The 18,547-nt window shown below is 41.2% G+C and overlaps 1 protein-coding gene across 1 annotated transcript in view; it reads right to left on the bottom strand.

Moving 5' to 3' along the window:
• The window catches only part of LOC122656629, a 107,199-nt gene that overhangs the window by 7,599 nt on the left and 81,053 nt on the right, over positions 1–18,547 (bottom strand). Inside the window, exons 9-10 of the mRNA XM_043851235.1 lie at positions 17,881–17,936; positions 10,705–10,833 (exon numbers count right to left, since the gene is read on the bottom strand). Of these exons, the coding sequence (XP_043707170.1) occupies positions 10,705–10,833; positions 17,881–17,936 (185 nt within the window). The remainder of the gene's footprint in view (positions 1–10,704; positions 10,834–17,880; positions 17,937–18,547) is intronic.

Raw genomic sequence — 18,547 nt, 5'->3', positions numbered from 1 at the left:
CTAGATCCCTTTGGTTTACCATGCATGTTCCAAAAACTTTTTGGTCTGATGCCCTACTCACTGCTGTCTTTCTTATTAATCACATGCCATCTAGTGTCCTAAACTTCAAGGTTCCTCTTGATGTCTTACCCTCACGGTCTTCTTCCTTTTCTCTTCCTCCAAGGGTGTTTGGTTGTATTTGCTATGTACATATTAGCAAATCTGCCCACACTAAATTGGATCCTAAGCAAGGATTTAAGTATCGGTATCGGGTATCGTATCGGTCGGGCGATTTTAAGAGACGTATCATATCGTATCGGAGATACGTATCGATCGGTGCAAAAACGCATGAAAATGATCAAAATACACATGAAAATACACTTTTGGACAATAAAAACAATATAAACAAGCAATTTGTGTCATATATCATGCATATATACTGAGAATTGTGAATAATCAATAACCAGACAAGTGCGGCACATTGAAATTGTTATAAAAGATTAAAAGATGAAATTTCTTACATGTAAAGTCACTCAATTGCCATGAAGAATGTAGGGGTGGATCAAAGTCATGTCTGTAAGGGTCTTCAACAATAGGAGTGACTATTGTGATAGATTTTAGGGTAAATATATAATCTTCTTGGAATGTGATAGATCTATACATAATATAGTACATATATTATATACATTAGTATTTGTTTTAAATTTTAGAAGAAAATAAAAAAAAAAATCATTTTAAAGAAGCAATTTTCGGTTTTGGGTAAAAGGAACTCCTTAAAGGGAGTTGGTCCCAAGCTGTACATATAAAGCAAGTTTGTAAGGTGTCTCTTTGGGTTATATTCCCTCTTCATTCAAAATTGTGGACGGCTGGCTTCATTTTATTTGCCATGGTGGTCCTTTCAACAGCTGGTTATCATCTCAAGAATCTGAGAAAAGATTTTACCAAGAAAGAAAGTTGCCTTCTGTCTAATTTTAGGATTAAGTTTTCCTTCATCCGTGGAGTAGAGAAACAATCAGAACGAATACCCCCATTTTTAACCCACGTAGAGGGATCACGTGGCCCATTCAAATTATTCGTAGGATAGACTTCCTAGTGGATTTGCCAATTGTCTAATTTATTTTGTATGTATTTTCAACTTCATATCTTCCATGTGATAAGTCAGTTTAGAGTCCAAATTTCACCTGTTATCAACCTTTCTCTAGTAGCTCACACTATGATGTCATTTTGAAACTGTCAAGAGCTATAGACATGATGAGATGATACTAATGGAGATGTTCGATATCGAATTCGGTCAGATAGTTGCAAAGAAACATGGATTTTGAACTCAAATCTTTGTAAATGTATACAAAGAATGCAATACTAAGTTAGTTTAACATATTCCCTTTGAATCATAACAAAAAAAATACCAAAAATCAAAGATTTAAACAAAAGAATCAAGTTTTTTTCAAAAAACCTACCTTGCCCTTTAAGAACACCTTTTGATTTCGAATGTGGGCTGTTAGATGCAGCAAATGATGAGATTTCACCTCCTTTAGGATCGTTTTTGGCAAAGGAATCAAAGCCCTCAACAAATCTTTGGCAAAAACCAAGTTTAAAGATGTTTTTTTATGGTTTCTCAAAGCTGGAACTGTTTTTTTTCTGCCAGCCTGCTCCTGCTCGAGTTTTCTGTTTTGAGAAGACTTGGGCCCATGTGGTTTTTAAGTTGCCGATACGTATCGAGACGTATCGAGACGTCTCGGTATGTATCGTTATTTCAAAAATAATAAAATAATGGTTTAAATCATGTCTCGTCTGTATCGATACGTATCGACCATATCGTATCGTATCGACCGTATCGTATCGTATCGATATGTATCGGTCGATACATTCGAGACATTTGCATTTTAAAAAAAAAAGATACGTCTCGACCTGTCTCGTCTCGGCCATGACCGATACCGAGACGTATCGGCCGAGACGAGACGATACGATACGTTCCGATACTTAATTCCTTGATCCTAAGGCCCTAAAGTGCATCTTTCTTGGGTATTCCTCCACCTCCAAAGGGTATAAATGCTATCATCCTCCTACTCGTCGGTGGCTTCTCTCCAAAGATGTTCATTTCTTTGAAACCATTCCGTATTCTCAGTCATCTCTTCAGGGGGAGTGTTCCTTTCTTGGTGGTGGTGTTGAGGGTGAAGAGGTTCCCGAGTTTGTTTCATTTCCTTTTTCCTCTCTTGTCCCTATTTCTCCTTTTCAGATTGACAAGGGAAAGAGAAATTCTGTGGATACTGTTGTTGATGGGGAACCTTCTGTGGATACTGTTGTTGAGGGGGAGCGTCCTAGTGCACAGGAGAACAGAGAACAGGGGGAGCTACTGGTGTATAGGAAGGATAGGAGAAATCCTTCTTCATGGCTTCCTATACAGAAGACCTGCCAAAATCCTTCTTCGTCTCCTCATCCTGACCCTCCATCCATCGAGACAGGTATACCTTCCTCTACTTCTACATTCTCAGACTTAGATCTTCCTATAGCTCACCGCAAGGGAACTCGGGCATGTACTAATCCCATTGCCAAGTTTGTTTCCTATGATTCTATCTCCCTTACAGGTATAGCCTTCACTGTGGCTATCTCATCCATCTCTATTCCCAAGAATGTAGCAGAGGCTATGGCAGATCCAAAATGGAGAGAAGCAATGAACACAGAGATGTTGGCTCTTGAGAAGAATCACACTTGGGACCTAGTTGAACTCCCTAAAGGGAGAATCCCTGTTGGATGCAGATGGGTATTCACAATCAAGTTCAAGTTTGATGGTACTGTGGAGAGGTATAAGGCAAGACTTGTCGCCAAGGGTTATACACAGGTGTATAGCATTGACTATCAGGAAACCTTTGCTCCGGTGGCCAAGCATAACTCCATTCGTGTACTTCTCTCAATGGCTGCAAATCTTGATTGGCCATTGTACCAACTTGATGTGAAGAATGCATTCTTATATGGTGACCTAGAAGAAGTATATATGCACTCTCCTCCTGGGTTCAAGCATCCAGGTGACAATGGGAAAGTATGTCGACTTAGGAAGGCTCTCTATAGAGTCAAACAGTCTCCTAAGGCTTGGTTTGAGAGGTTCAGACAAGCCCTCCTACAGAATGGATATACTCAAAGTCAAGCTGATCACACATTGTTTATACAAAGGAAGGACAGCACTATTATGGCTCTCATTGTTTATGTTGATGACATTGTGGTCACGGGAAACAACGAAGCTGAAATCTCAAAGCTTAAGCTTTATTTGGCTCGGCAGTTTGAGATCAAAGATCTCGGTCTATCGAAGTATTTTCTGGGGATTGAAGTTTCAAGATCCAAGCAAGGGATCAATGTTTGTCAAAGGAAATTTGTTCTTGATCTACTTACAGAGACAGGCAACTTAGGATGCAAACCAATCTCCTCCCCTATTGAGCAGAACCACAAACTAGGGGAAGATTGTGGTGAACCTCTTGTGGATGCTGAAAAGTATCAGAGATTAGTAGGTAAGCTAATCTATCTCTCCCTCACCTGGCCTGACATCACCTATGCTGTTGGTGTGGTGAGTCAGTTTATGCATGCACCCAAGTTGGAACATCTTGATGCAGTTTACAGGATCCTCAGGTATTTGAAGTCATGCCCCGGAAAAGGTCTTTTCTTTTCTAGGAATGGTCACTTGCGAATTGAAGTATATACAGATGCTGATTGGGCCGGGTCTATTTCTGATAGAAGATCCACCTCTGGATACTGTACCTTTGTTGGGGGAAATTTAGTCACCTGGAGAAGTAAGAAGCAGCCTGTGGTAGCTAGGTCAAGTGCTGAAGCAGAATTTCGAGCCATGGCTCATGGTGTGTGTGAAATCTTGTGGTTGAAGAAACTTGTTCAAAAATTGGGATTTGAGACGACTGAACCTATGAGTCTATATTGCGATAACAAGGCAGCCATCAGCACTGCTCACAACCCAATTCAACATGACAGGACAAAGCATGTTGAGGTTGACAGACACTTTATCAAGGAGAAGATAGACTCTAAGACTATTTGTACTCCTTTTGTGAAGACAAATGAACAAGTGGCAGACATCTTCACCAAAGGACTTAGCTCTCATCACTTTAGTTTTATGTTAGACAAGCTGGGTATGTATGACATATACCACCCAGCTTGAGGGGGAGTGTTAAGAATAGTTGTATCAGGGGTATATATGTACATAACCCCTCTTTTGTGTATTCTTTATGTCATTTGTATAAGGCCAAGGGCCTGTGTGTAATTATATATTCTTTTCAATATAAGCATGTTAGTCTCTTGTTTTGAGATATAACACACAAAACCAAAACCGTGGCTGCTCTCTATCTCTTCCTTCTCTTCTCCTTCTTCCACCCTAAATGCTAACACTAATCCCAATACACCTTCCACAGGTATTTCATTTTGGTGGGTCTTGCACCTCGGTCATGCCCGATTCTTGGGTAATTGACTCAGAGGCAACCGACCATATAACCGGTTCTTCCTCTTTTTATTCCACTTATTTTCCTTTATCTAGTCATAGTAAGGTTTGTGTCGCTGATGGGACTCTTTCTCCTATCTCGGGAAAGGGATTTGTGCAGTGTTCTTCCTCTCTTACCTTTTCATCTGTGTTATATATTCTGAAGTTCACTACTAATTTGCTTTCCATTAGTAGCATAACTAAGGATTTAAATTGTAAAGTAACATTTTTTCCAACCCATTATTTATTTCAGGACTTGGCAACGGACAGTACGATTGCATGTGGTAAGGTGGTTGGTGGTCTGTATGTGCTTGATGATTCCCGGGCAGCTTTGACATCTTAGTCTGCATCTTCTGATTTTGATTCTGCACTTTTTGAATTGAATAATTGGCATCGTTGTTTGGGCCATCCACCGTTCGGTGTTTTGTCAGATTTATTTCCTAGTTTAGTGAAGGGATGTAATAAATATAATTTTTCTTGTGATGCTCGCACTTTGGCAAAGCAAACTCGAAGCATTTTTCCTATTTCTGATAATAGAAGCTTGCATCCTTTTGGTTTGATACATTCGATGGTTTATCACTTTCATTGATTGTTTCAACAGGATGACTTGGGTATATTTGATGCATAGTAAAAGTGACCTCTTCACGTGTTTCACTTTATCTCACAAGATGGTCGAGACACAGTTCGATGCCAAGGTCAAGATTCTTTGGTCAAATAATGGGAAGGAGTATATGGACGGTGCCTTTCGGTCATATTTGGACAGCCATGGGATCATTCACCAAACCTCTTGGTTTGACACTCCCGCTCAAAATGGGGTGGCTGAACGCAAGAACCGACATCTTTTGGAGGTTGCTCGTTCTCTTATGTTCACTATGGCTGTTCCTCCTCGTTTTTGGGGTGATGCTATCCTTACAGCTACATATCTTATCAATCGGCTTCCCTCCCGTGTTTTGGATGGACGCTGCCCCTTGGATGTGCTCTGTGGGAAATCAACCTTTGTTGTGTCTCCAAAAGTCTTTGGCTGTGTCGTGCTTGCCAGAAATCATCATGTACACGGAAAGTTTGATCCCAAGGGACTGCGATGCATATTTCTTAGTTATTCTGCTACCCAGAAGGAGTATAAATACTACCATCCTCCTACCCGAAAAGTGTTTGTCACTATGGATGTAGTGTTTCGGGAGTCTAAGGCTTACTTTAAACAGCCAAAACCTCTACAGCGGGAGATTATAAGTGGTGAAGAGGTCCCGCCGATTGCTCTTCTAGACATTGAGATACCTACTATAGAGGATACCTCTGTTGAATTCGAAGATGGAGTTACAGGTCAGGAACAAGAAGTGGGACAGCAGCAACAAAAAAAAATTGTGTACACTCGGGGAACTGATTTTCCTCTGGACGGCCCTCTATACAAAGAGACCACCACCACTGATCCTACTTAATCGACATCTGCTCCTGCTCCAAGTCTTGCTCCTAGTCAGATTTCTGGTAAGCCCCCTCTTGATCCCAGTCTTGATTTACCCATTGTTGTTCGGATATCAAAGAGGAGTTGTACATTCCACCCTATTTCCAACTTTGTGTCATATAACTCACTAACTCCTGCTTTCCATGCCTTCATAGCTTCTTTATCCTCGGTTTCTGTCCCTAACAACTGGCAGGAGGCTATAGCCGAACAGAAATGGAAGGATGCGATGAATGAAGAGATGCATGCCCTTAAAAAAAATCAGACCTGGGATTTGGTGAGTCCTCTACCTGGAAAAAGACCTGTTGGTTGCAAATGGGTCTTTGTAGTGAAGCACAAGGCTGATGGCTCAGTGGAAAGGTACAAGGCGAGGCTTGTTGCCAAAGGGTTAACTCAAACCCAAGGTATTGACTACCAAGAAACCTCTGCTCCTATAGCAAAGATGAATATTGTACGGGTCATATCTCTTGTGTTGTGAATCAAGAAGAAGATGCCTACACGGAGATACCTCCTGGTTTTACTTCTTCAAAAACTCAGGGAAAGGTATGTAAACTGAAAAAGGCCCTGTATGGTCTGAAACAGTCACCAAGGGCTTGGTTTGGCCGGTTCCATAAGGCTATGATTGCTTATGGGTACAAGCAGAGCAATGCTGATCATACGTTGTTTGTGAAGAAGGTAGGACAACAAGTGACAATGTTAATTGTCTATGTTGATGACAGTGATCACAGGTAGTGATGCATAAGAAATGTAGAAGTTGAAGGCTTATTTGGGCACCGAGTTTGAAGTCAAAGAATTGGGTAGATTAAGGTATTTCTTAGGGATTGAGGTTGCCTATTCAGCTAAAGGCATATCTCTCTCTCAAAGGAAATATACCTTGGATTTGTTACAAGAGACATGGATGCTTGGGTGTAAACCAACAGATACCCCCTTGAGCCCAACACACATTTGAAGAGTAAGGACGGTGACCCGGTGGACAAAGGCAGCTATCAAAGGTTAGTTGACCGATTGATCTACCTCTCACATACCCGGTTGAATATCACATTTGTTGTAAGCCTTGTCAGTCAATACATGCATAATCCTCACTCTTCTCACTTGGTAGCAGCATATAGAATTCTCCGTTACCTTAAGTCATCTCCTGGAAAAGGAGTCTTGTTCTCTCCTCATAACCACCTCCGGATAGAAGCATACACTGATGCAGATTAGGTAGGCAGTCCTGATGATAGGAAGTCCACAACCTGGGTATTGCACATTTGTTGGAGGAAACCTAACTACTTGGAGAAGCAAAAAGCAAGCTGTTGTAGCTCGATCTAGTGCTGAAGCTGAGTTCCGAGCTATGGCCTAGGGTATTTGTGAAGTTCTTTGGCTCAAGGGGCTTCTTTAAGATTTGGGGATGTTTGCCGATCTTCCTATGCGGCTCTACTGTGATAACAATTCTGCAATCAGCATTGCGCACAATCTGGTTCAATATGATCGTACCAAACATGTTGAGATTGACCGACACTTCATCAAAGAGAAGTTGGAACAAGGGCTAATTTGTATTTCATTTATTCAGTCTAGTGATCAGTTGGCTGATATCCTTACCAAAGGAATCAGTCCTAAGTTATTTTTTCCTATAATTAGCAAGTTGGGCAGGTTTGATATGTATGCACCAACTTAAGGGGGAGTGTTGTAATATGGGTTCAAGGGTAAAATTGTCCTAGGGGTAATTATGTCCTTGTACCTATTCCAAAATGTTCTCTATCATATTATAAATAAAGCACGGCTATGATCACATAGATCAAGCCAGTATTCACGGAATTCCACAGTACTTTATCCCAATAAACCAGTACTCTTTAATTTTATAACTAAATACAATGTACTGTAGAATTCTATCCTTTTATTTAAAATAAAATAATGTTTAGACTTCATAGCTGGTCCTAATACGCAGAACTCTTGGCAGAGGAATCATTCAAATCCTTTAGATGAGTCCATGGTAGGCCTGTAAATTGACTGGATATACCAACATCTGTATCATTTATGTTTAAGATAAGAGGATATCTACACCCAATTGAAAATATCCGGCAGATTTGCCCTTGCAAACTCCAAATCCATGACCAGTTATATTCAGAAATGCATAACTATATATCCATGTTTTTATCACCTACTGTATAATCACGAATTGTATGTCCTACCCACAACCTTCTGAAAAAACTGATTAGACTAGTGCCACCAAAATAAGACAAGTAGATCTCAACAGTGAAAGCTATGTAGTTGCACAGGCAACTAGGCTAAAGTTTCAACACTTGAACAAATTATCACTACCCAAAACCAGAGAAGACCAAATGGTAATTAATAAGCACCTTTCGAATTAAAGTTGTGTGTTCTAACAGCAATGACTCTGATTCTTGACTTGCATAGAAGTGGTCAATTGGGTGCCTATAAGCATTGGCAGCGTTTGACAAACATAGAACCAAATAAATTTTTTATTAGGGAAATTAACGTTTACCACCCATGAAGTTTCAAACAATTATGTTTACCACCCCTGGAATTTCATCTATTTCATAAACCTCCCCTGTATTTTGAAAGATTTTTACAAACATACCCCTACCGTTTGATGAGAACACTTAAGTGATGATGTCATAACCCAAATACTAACTAAATGCCCGTAATACCCTTAATGAAGGTAATTTTCCATATTTACCCCCATTTGTAAAAAATGGACCCACAAACCCCACCATCACCACCACCTCCTCCTCTTTTTTCTTTGTTGTCACATAACACCATTGCCACAACCCCATCTTCTGTTCTTTCTCCCCAACCCCCTTTGCTTCTTTTTTTTGCCCCTCGTTTTCTTGATCCTTCAAGAAGCCCAGAAATGCAAGAAAGCCAAAAAAGAAAAATCCACCCTTCCAACCTCCTCCACCACCACCATCATCATCACGAGGTGGAAATCCAGTCCCCCTTTCATCAAGCTCCCGTGATTTTTCCTTGCCTTGAATGGGAGCATTGGTAATTACTGATGTTGTTGCCTGGCGTGTAAGTTGTAACAGTCTGGGTTTGCTCTGTACCATGCTTCACGTTCAAAGAAGCTGCACCTATTACCGTGGCAGACTGCATTCGAATAAAATCTGAGATGGGCTTTCTGCTTTGAAAACATGGAGATCGTGTAACAGGCTTCACTAGACCAGATTGAGCAAATTGAAGTTTTCCACCATGCACACACAAACAAAGAAAAGGGTTTAGAAAAAAGTAGCTAAAAATCGCTCAATTGGTCGCCTGGTGGTGCAGTTTGGGAGCCCTTTGTTGTTGCTGTCTTCTGGAAGCGTGCTTCTAAGGGTTTGTAGAGCGGAGCTGAATGAGGTGGTTTGACATGATATGAACAGAAAATTCCGCCACTTTCGGGATGATTAATGATGCTGACCATTTTATGTAAACTGTATTTTGTCCAGATTCCTCTTTCCTTTTATTCTCTTCTCTCCCTTTTCTTTCCATCTCTAAAATTTATTAACAGTTAATTGCTTTTGATATGATGATTTGCAACTCCTTCATGCGTGTGTTTGAAGAGAAGAATTTGATTTTTAGTAGTGTGGTTAGGGTTTAGATTGGCAGATTAAGGTTTTAATCGATTATGTTCAAGGAAGCAACAGGTCTGATGGTTTCGGTGGCGATGGGGGAAGGGGCCGCCATGATGAGGGTTACGGTTTTGGAAGCGGAGGTTGTGGATACGGTGGGAAAAATGGTGGGGGTAGAGGTGATGGTGGTTGAAGGGGAGGGGGTGGTTACGGTGGTGGTGGCGGATGTTACAATTGCAGTGAGACAGGGCACTTGGTCAGGGACTGTCAACAAGGAGGCGGAAGGTATGACGGTGGTGGTGGTGAGTAGAAATCAGGGAAGAAGAAGAAGGGGACAAGGGCAAAATTGTCATTTCTTTCCAAAACTAACAGAGTTAGTACTCAGGGGTGCGGAAGTAATTTTTTAAATTCCAGGGGTGGTAGGTGTAATTGTTTGAAACCCCCAGGGTGGTAGACGTATTTTTTCCCTTTTTATTAAGTTTCGAGCCACCATTTGGTTTCAAACCCCATCAATTTTTTAACTCCACCTGTCCATAGGGATTTGCCTAGTGAAGAGATGTAAGTGGATATTTGAAATCTGGATACAATTCACATTCATAGCCGATTATGTGGATTTGAATACCAAAACGTAATTGAGTAAATACTCAGATATTGATGTATCTACTTCAACAATAATGGTTGATACTTATTCTTTAATTTATACTTAATATGCATATAATGTGTCATATATGTTATATTTATTTATAGGGATTTTCTTATTATATGTGTGTGTGTGTGTTATAAAAATTAAATGGATATTATTGATTTCAAAGAACCACATCTTTAATAGATTTGAATTCGGACACTCAGAAGAAATGTCCCACAGATATTAAATCAAATTTAGATAACAGGTATGCTCATCAGAGATGAGTTTGTGTACGGGTGTATTTTCTCTGTTAGTCTGTTTAGATCCTTAGTCTAGTGGAGGATGGCTTGGTTGTGCAAGTAACAGTAAATCACCAAAGGAATCACTGCTTTCTGTAAATGTGGGTATACAGCTACTGTCCATGTTTTTGCTCTCCAGCTTTCCCAATTCGATGCTGTTACTTTAGCCAAAAGAAATGAATCACCCATACATGTAATAAAGGAGACTACGTTTTTGAACAGGCACAGTCTGCACTACTTAAGATTAGGAGATCCCAAACAAGGACATTAATCTATAGTATTAATAATGTAAAAGTTATATTCATAACACATAACACTCTAACCTTGATTTGTTTGCATACTTCACTACTAATCGCCTTAGAGTACATAACCGGATTTGGTCTTGCACTTTTCTTACAAACCACTCCAATGAAGACCTCAGCTCAAGTACTGAAAATGATGAGGAAAACTGCCTGCAAGAACTAGAAGTGATTATATCATCCTGAAACTATAGCAATGACGAGCAATGAAATATGTATATTCAATAAACTCAAAACTGTGTTGTTTTCAGTTTGCTGTCCAAATGAAAAAGTATTTGATGACAAACAAGGAAGCATTCCTATCCAATACCACTAGGGATAAATTAGTGTAAATATAAACAACACCAAAGAACAAAGGAAGTACATTTCCCAATTGGTTTTCATCCCTGGACGACACATCTCGGACAACATCCTTATTTGTCACGACATTGTCAGAGGATTTGAGAGGAAAAATCATTCCCCTAAAGATTGACATCCACAAAGCCTTTGATTCTTTAAGGTGGGACTTCATAAGTCAGGTGATGACCAAGATGGGATTTCCCTGTATCTTTGTCAACTGGATTCAGGCTTGCATCTCTTCCCCCAAGTTTTCTGTGCTAGTTAATGGCAGCCCGGCAGGTTACTTTGATGCCTCTGTGGGAATTAGACAAGGCTGCCCTCTCTCCCCTTATTTGTTCACTTTGGCTTTGGAAGCTCTCCCCAGGGAAATCCAAATTTGCACTAATCAACAGCTTATTGCGCCTATGCCTAAGTGTAAAGCTCTCAACCTTTCTCACTTGGCCTTTGCGGATGACCTGATGATCTTCTCAAAGGCTTCCATCGCCTCTCTGGAGTTTATTATGCTTTGCTTGCAGCACTTTCATGAGCTATTGGGCCTTCGCATCAACCCTTCAAAGTCTCTCTTATTCTTTGCGGGGGTTTCTAAGCTGGATAAGGCTCCTTTGCTTGAGAGATCTAGATTCCAAGAAGGTCACCTACCTGTTAAGTATTTGGGGCTCCCTTTGATCCCTGCTAGGCTTTCAGCTCATCACTGCACCCCAATGCTCGATCTCATTCGAAAAAGGCTTCAGTTATGGAAAGGCAAGCTCCTCTCTTATGCTGGCAGGTTGGTTCTTATCAGATCAGTCTTAGAATCTTCTTATATCTACTGGTCTGGCATCTACGGGCTGCCACAAGCTACTATAAAGTCCTTGGAATCTCTTTTAGCTTCTTTCCTTTGGAAGGGTAATGATACTTCCAGATTCCTTCATCCTCTTCCCTGGGCTGCTGTGTGTCTACCGAAGAATGAAGGCGGCTTGGGCATCAGAAGAATCAAAGATGTGAACTCGGCTGGTATCTTTAAGTTAATCTAGAAGATTGCTTCAAAGCAAAAGAGCACCTGGGTAGACAGGATCTACTCGGGGCCCCTTCGGCATGATTCCATTTGGACGACTTCCCTGTCGGCTGATTCTTCTTGGGTTTGGCGCAAAATCTTAGGCTCCCATCACTTGGTCATCCATGTCATCAAATCTCAGTTTGGGGATGGTCGCTCTTCCTATCTTTGGCTGGATCACTGGCACCCAAAGGGGATCCTCCTCCCTCTGATTACCCCTCGGATCATTTATGCTTCGGGCCTCCACAAGCTCTCTTTGGTGGCTGACATTCTAGATCAGTCCGGCTAGGCTCCCCCTCCTACTTCCTCTCCAGATCTTGCCGTCATCAGGAATGACCTCTCCTCCATCATCAGAAGGCCTTTGGGCAGCCAAGACTGTGTAAACTGGTTGGCAAACAATCCTTCTCTCTTCTCCTCAAAGTTTGCCTGGGACATCATTCGGCACAAGGGACCTCTAGCCACTTGGAGAAAGCTTCTTTGGTTCAAGCACCACATCCTTAGGCACTGCTTTACAGTTTGGAGGATCTTCAACAAATTTCTTCCAACTCAAGCCTTTCTTCTGCATCGCCACATCCCTATCTCCCCCTCTTGCTGCCTCTGCCTGGAACAATTTGGAAGACACGGATCACCTTTTCTTTGAGTGCCCTACTGCAGCAGCAGCGATCTGGAAAGGCATCTTGCTTAAATGTTGGCCAGCCCCTAGAAGAATTCTTCCTTTCTCCCGAGAATGGATTTGGATAGACATGACTTTTGCTGGCCGCTCTTTATGTGATACTATTGGAAAGCTTGCTTTTTGTGCTACCTTGAACCACATTTGGATAGAGCGCAATATTAGGAAATGGACCTCCAATTCTAGATCTTACCAGCAGATTTGGGATTCCATTTCCTTTGATATTATGGCATCGTCAGCCCCTCCATCTTTTTGCACTGACACCCCAAGGAACAGGCTAATTGTTGTCTCCTGGGGTCTCTCTTCTGTCTCCCTTGTTTCCCCTAGCCCACAAAGCTGAGGCTTGGGTTCCTTATTTTTTGTTTGGTTGCTCCCCTTTGAGGGCCCTGTAATTCTTTTTTCCTTCTTGGTAATGAATTTCTTATTCACCCAAAAAAAAAAAAAAAAGTACATTTCCCATGCCTGCAAGTGACGAAAATATTTTAACCAAGCATCACACTAAGAAAACTTTTGGGAAAAAAAAAAAGGAAAAGGCCCTTGAGTTAAGCTAAAGGTATGCAATGACTCGAGAGGTTATACGTTGCTTGTGATGGATGCAACACAAATCGCTGGAGGCCATGAGTCCCATGCATGGGTAGACTATTGCAGCTAACCAACCCAAAGGAAAATATTTTTTGCTGCTACAAGAAATCTGAAGAAAATCAATTTCATAAATTGATATAAATCCTACTGCGACTAGTTAAAAATTCAACCCCAAAAGCTCTATTAGTTTTCAATAATTTGTCAACACCCAAAGAGCATTTAATCATCCTTATCACCCATCAGCTTATGAAAATTTAGGACCTAAGACTTGAATCTTATATTAACACAAAAACATCTAAAGGGCGTACACAGTGCACGAGGCTCCCACCACTATGAGTTCTGGGGAGAGGTAGATTGTATGCAGCCTTACCTCCGCTTTGCAAAGAGGCTGTTTCCCGATTCGAACCTATGACCACCAGGTCACAATGGAGCAACCTTACCGTTGTCCCAAGGTCCGCCCTCATTAACACAAAAACATCTCTATGTACAAATCCATTACAAGGAGAAACTATGATTTTACATTTGCATGCTCATAACCCAAACCCTGAATTTATCAAATCCCCTAATTTTAGTCTCTGCTGAATAAAACAATAAAAACTATTTCTTGCCTACATATAGTATGGAAATTACATAAAATTCGGGTCCTTGTACCAAGATCTCTACTTGGAGCATCACTTATTTACCAAATTAATATGGTCTGTCTTTGATGCAAACATGAAAAATCCAACATAGAAATTTGAAAGGACTTAGTTAATGACGGAAATGTTGAAACTGAGCTAAAATATCAGAAGATAACCTAAAATTTATGATTATTTCTCTAAGTGAGAATACTTGTTTAACTTTTTCGGATACAACAACAAAAACAACTCAGCCTTATCCCAACTAAACAGAGTCGGCTACATGGATCCAAGTGAAAACAAGCTAAAAAGAAAGGGATAGAAAAGGAACGCAACAACAACAAATCAGTCTTATACACAGTGACCGGGGTCAGCAACCCAGATCCTTTCCCTCCAAACAGCTCTATTCGACGTCATACTTGGAGCAAGACCTAAACCATGCATGTCTTTCCTCACCACTTCTCCTAGGGTCATTTTAGGTCTGCCCCTAACTCTTTTAGAACCTTCAATCAGAATCAAGTCACTCCTACGAATTGGAGCTCCGAAGGCCTCCGTTGAACATGGCCATGCCACCTCAGCCGACTTTCTTGAAGCTTATCTTGAATCGGGGCTACTCCTAGGCTAGCTCTAATAACATCACTCCTTATTTTATCCTTCCTGGTTTGCCACTTACCAATCTCAACATCCTCATCTCCGCTATACTTAGCTTATTTATATGACACTTCTTGATAGCCCAACACTCTGCACCATACATCATAGCCGATCTTATGACTGTCCTGTAAAATTGTCCTTTAAGCTTTAAAGGGATCTGTCGATCACATAACACTCCGGATTCACCTCTCCACTTCATCCAACCTACTCTAATCCTCTGAGAGACATCATCTTCTATATCACCTTCCTTACTAATGATTGATCCTAAATACTTGAAATGGCCACTTTGTGGTATCTCCATCCCATCAACTTTTACCCCCTTATTACCCATCCCGGGGTTGCTAAAGTTACATACTTCATCTTCGTTCTACTTATCTTAAAACCTTTTGGTTCCGAGATTGATCTCCATAGCTCCAGTTTGGTATTAATTCCAGCCTTGTCTCATCCACCAAGACAATGTCATCAGCAAAAAACATGCACCAAGGAACCTCACCTTGGATGCCTTAGGTTAACTCATCCATGATAAGTGCAAACAAATAAGGGGGCTCAAGGCTGATCCTTGGTGTAACCCAACTGTAATTGGAGATTCACTACCTTGACCCCTTACAGTTCTAACACTAGTCACCACACCATCATACGCATCTTTAATTAAGTCCACATACTTACTTGAAACATTTCTCCTCTTTAGCACATGCCAGATTAAATCCCTAGGAACTCTGTCATAAGCTTTCTCTAAGTCGATAAAGGCCATGTGAAGATGCTTTTTGTGCTCTCTAAATCTTTCCACGAGTCTCCTAAGAAGATAGATAGCTTCTGTTGAGGATCTTCCCGGCATAAAACCAAATTGGTTCTCTGAAATAGAGGTCTCTCTTCTCAGGTGCATTTCAATAATCCTCTCCCATAATTTCATAGTATGACTCATTAGTTCTATGACTCTATAATTGTTGCAACTTTGGATATCACCTTACTTTTTGTAAATCAGGACCACAAAACTTCTCCTCTATTCATCTGGCATTCTCTCAGTGCATATAATCTTATTAAACAGCTTAGTTAACCAAGATAAGCCATAGAGTCCTAAGCTCTTCCACACTTCTATTGGGACCCCATCAAGACCAGGAGCCTTGGCTATTTTCATCTTTTATAGTGCTTCTTTTACTTCAGAAACCCTAATTTTACGTATATACCTCCGACAGGTGTCTTGAAGTGTAGTGCCTTCTCCCGGTCCACTATAACTCGAAATGGATTCGTTAAGTAGGCAGTAGAAATAAAGGATTAGTTTAAACTTTTCGGATGTTAGTTAATAATAAATATTTTTTTTATAGTTCAATAAATTTATTGCAAAAAAGGAAAAGAAGTGCATAGAGACTAGAAGGGAACCCTACATGCTTCACAAGGAGAGCAAGAGAGCCCCACCCCCACCACTAGAGGGATCACTCGACCTAAGCCAACAAGCACACTAACTGGTCAAAGGGAAGAAGGAAACAGCCACCCGTAAGGCTTAGAGGTCCACGTGGGCTGGATACCCCACTTCTCGGCAAGATACAAGTTCCTAAGGGATTTGGGTCCCTTAGAAGAAACTCCTCGGCATTTATCCACCACATCACCACAAATGTCTCTGATGATCTGCTTTGTGAAAATGTGATAATTCCTCTCCCTCCGTATATGGGAAATGGTACTACAGAAAACCAGCTTAGCAATACAGCCAATGGTGTCACCCTTGAAGCTCTTCCCAATCCACTAAGCATCCAACACAACACTCCTCCTAGGGCTTCTGATAGGGGAACAAAGTCTAAGAATGTCCTTCCATACTTGAGAAGAGAATGAATACTCGAAGAAAAGGAGATCTCGGCTCCCAATCCTAGCCCAATAGAGGGTACAAAACGAAGACATCCGGATCACTCTCCTCCGGAGATGGTCTATAGTGGTCAAAGCATCCACCTCCAGGTCATGAAGGACTGACGCACAATACACATCGGAAACCAAATGCAACAAGTCCAACCCAACCGAGAGTGTGGACTTCTCAGAACAGCCCAGGCTGAGCTGGAGGTGAATTTCCCAAATGGGTTGGCAGTCCATCTGATGGCACCCAGCATAGAAACTCTGAGATATCTAATACTGTCCAACTGTCTCCACACGTGATGCAGATCTACAGATGTAGAGAGGCCAGGGTTCCAATCACCATCTGTAAGAATAGAATGTACTCAAGCCAATTTGTCAGAACCCGCATCATAACGAATCCTATCCTCATACCTGAGAACAAGAAAACTGTCTGGATGCAAAGGGTCTCACCACAGTTTAGTAGAAAGCCAATTGCCAATGGAGTGGTGAATAAATGTCCGAGCATGATCTCTGAGCTTGAGAATCTTCCTCCATACCCAGGAGCTGAAAGGACTTTCACTGTCCAGATGGATTACCCTTTCAAGTATCCGAGACTCACCCATTTCACCTAGAGAAATCCTGTATGGGAGGCAACCCACTAAATCTGTTCAAAATGCCCACCATATTCACGTCCTTAGTGCGCTTAACCCCCATAGCACCCTCTTTCTTCGGCCTGCAGAAATGTAATGCAACTTTCTCTTAAAAGAGGGGCCCGATCACAAGAAGCCTTCAACTTCCCTGAGATTAATGAAACCCCAAGGTATCTCACGGTAAGTTGAGTATCAGAGAAACCAGTCAATAGAAGGAGCTGATCACGGATTTGGGCCTGAACACCAACAAGGATAATAGACAACTTGGCGCGGTTCACATGGAGCCCTGATAGGGATGAGAAAATGGGTAAAACAACGACAGCTGAGACTAACAAGAAATCTACCCTCACAAAACCATAAGATCATCTGCAAAAACCAAATGAGACAACAAGAGAGGCTTGCACCGAGGAATAAGCTTGAGGCTCTGATCTCCAGTCTTTTTAACAGAGAAGTAAGGCCTTCCATAACAATAGTAAACGGGTAAGGGGACATGGGATACCCTTGTCTAATGCCCCTCCCCCCCCCCCCCCCACACAACAAAGTAGCCATCCGAGCCATCATTAACAAGGACAGAGAACATAGCAGATTGGATACAGCTCTTCACCCACTCTATAAATTTCCCAAGGGAACCCCATACAAGCCAAAAATTTTAGGAGATAATTCCACTTCAAGGAATCATAGGCCTTGTGGAAGTCAAATTTCAGGATGGAATTGGGGGAAGCATGCTTCTGAGTAATCCCCCTCACAACATCATGGCACACAAAATGTTGTCCGTAATGGATCTCCCCTTGATAAAAGCAGATAGGTTTAATTTTCAAAGGAATTACTGCAGAAAAATACCTGACAGACTTTGCAGCATCAATAAGTTCACCTATGAATACATCATTTGGGAATATCTGGAAAGGTAGCAGTATGCACTATGCAGTCAATAACCATCCAGAGAAACTGTAAGAGTAGCATTTAACTACTAAGATGAAGCAAAAACCTTGATCACCATGAAAGAACAAAAAGGAAATACATTTGTCACAACAGCATGAACAGAACATTATGATGTGTTTATTGCAACAATGAATGAATGCACATAACACTAATATTGAGCATGTGACAACTGACAAAGACATTTTAGTGTAAGACATTAGTCAATGCTACTAATTTAACTGCATTATCGAGTTTAAAGATTCAATAGGCCTCTTCAGCTTCTTTCCTAAGGCTATTGCATTTTCTATCCTCCCACAGGAAGTGCTTTGTATTGAATCTAGAACTTACTACCTCAGTGAGACTTTATTACATATCTTGTAGATGCGAAACTTCTCTTCAAAGGGAGTAGAGCAATTAACAGAAAGCCTATTTTGCTCCTCTTCCTGTTTGACCATATATGTCTGATGCCGAAGGTAATGATGGTGATGGTGGTGGTTCCTCTATTGGTTCAATGGAGATGGAGTGGACTTGAAAGTGCAGTCAAGAACTCAAGATAAGGGTGAGAGCCTGCCCACATGCATGTACTTCG

This window comes from Telopea speciosissima, chromosome 3 (genome assembly GCF_018873765.1).
Source record: "Telopea speciosissima isolate NSW1024214 ecotype Mountain lineage chromosome 3, Tspe_v1, whole genome shotgun sequence".
NCBI classification, from domain to species: domain Eukaryota; kingdom Viridiplantae; phylum Streptophyta; class Magnoliopsida; order Proteales; family Proteaceae; genus Telopea; species Telopea speciosissima.
The sequence above is the reverse complement of the archived record's forward strand: the minus strand, read 5'-3'. Positions and strand labels throughout refer to the sequence as shown.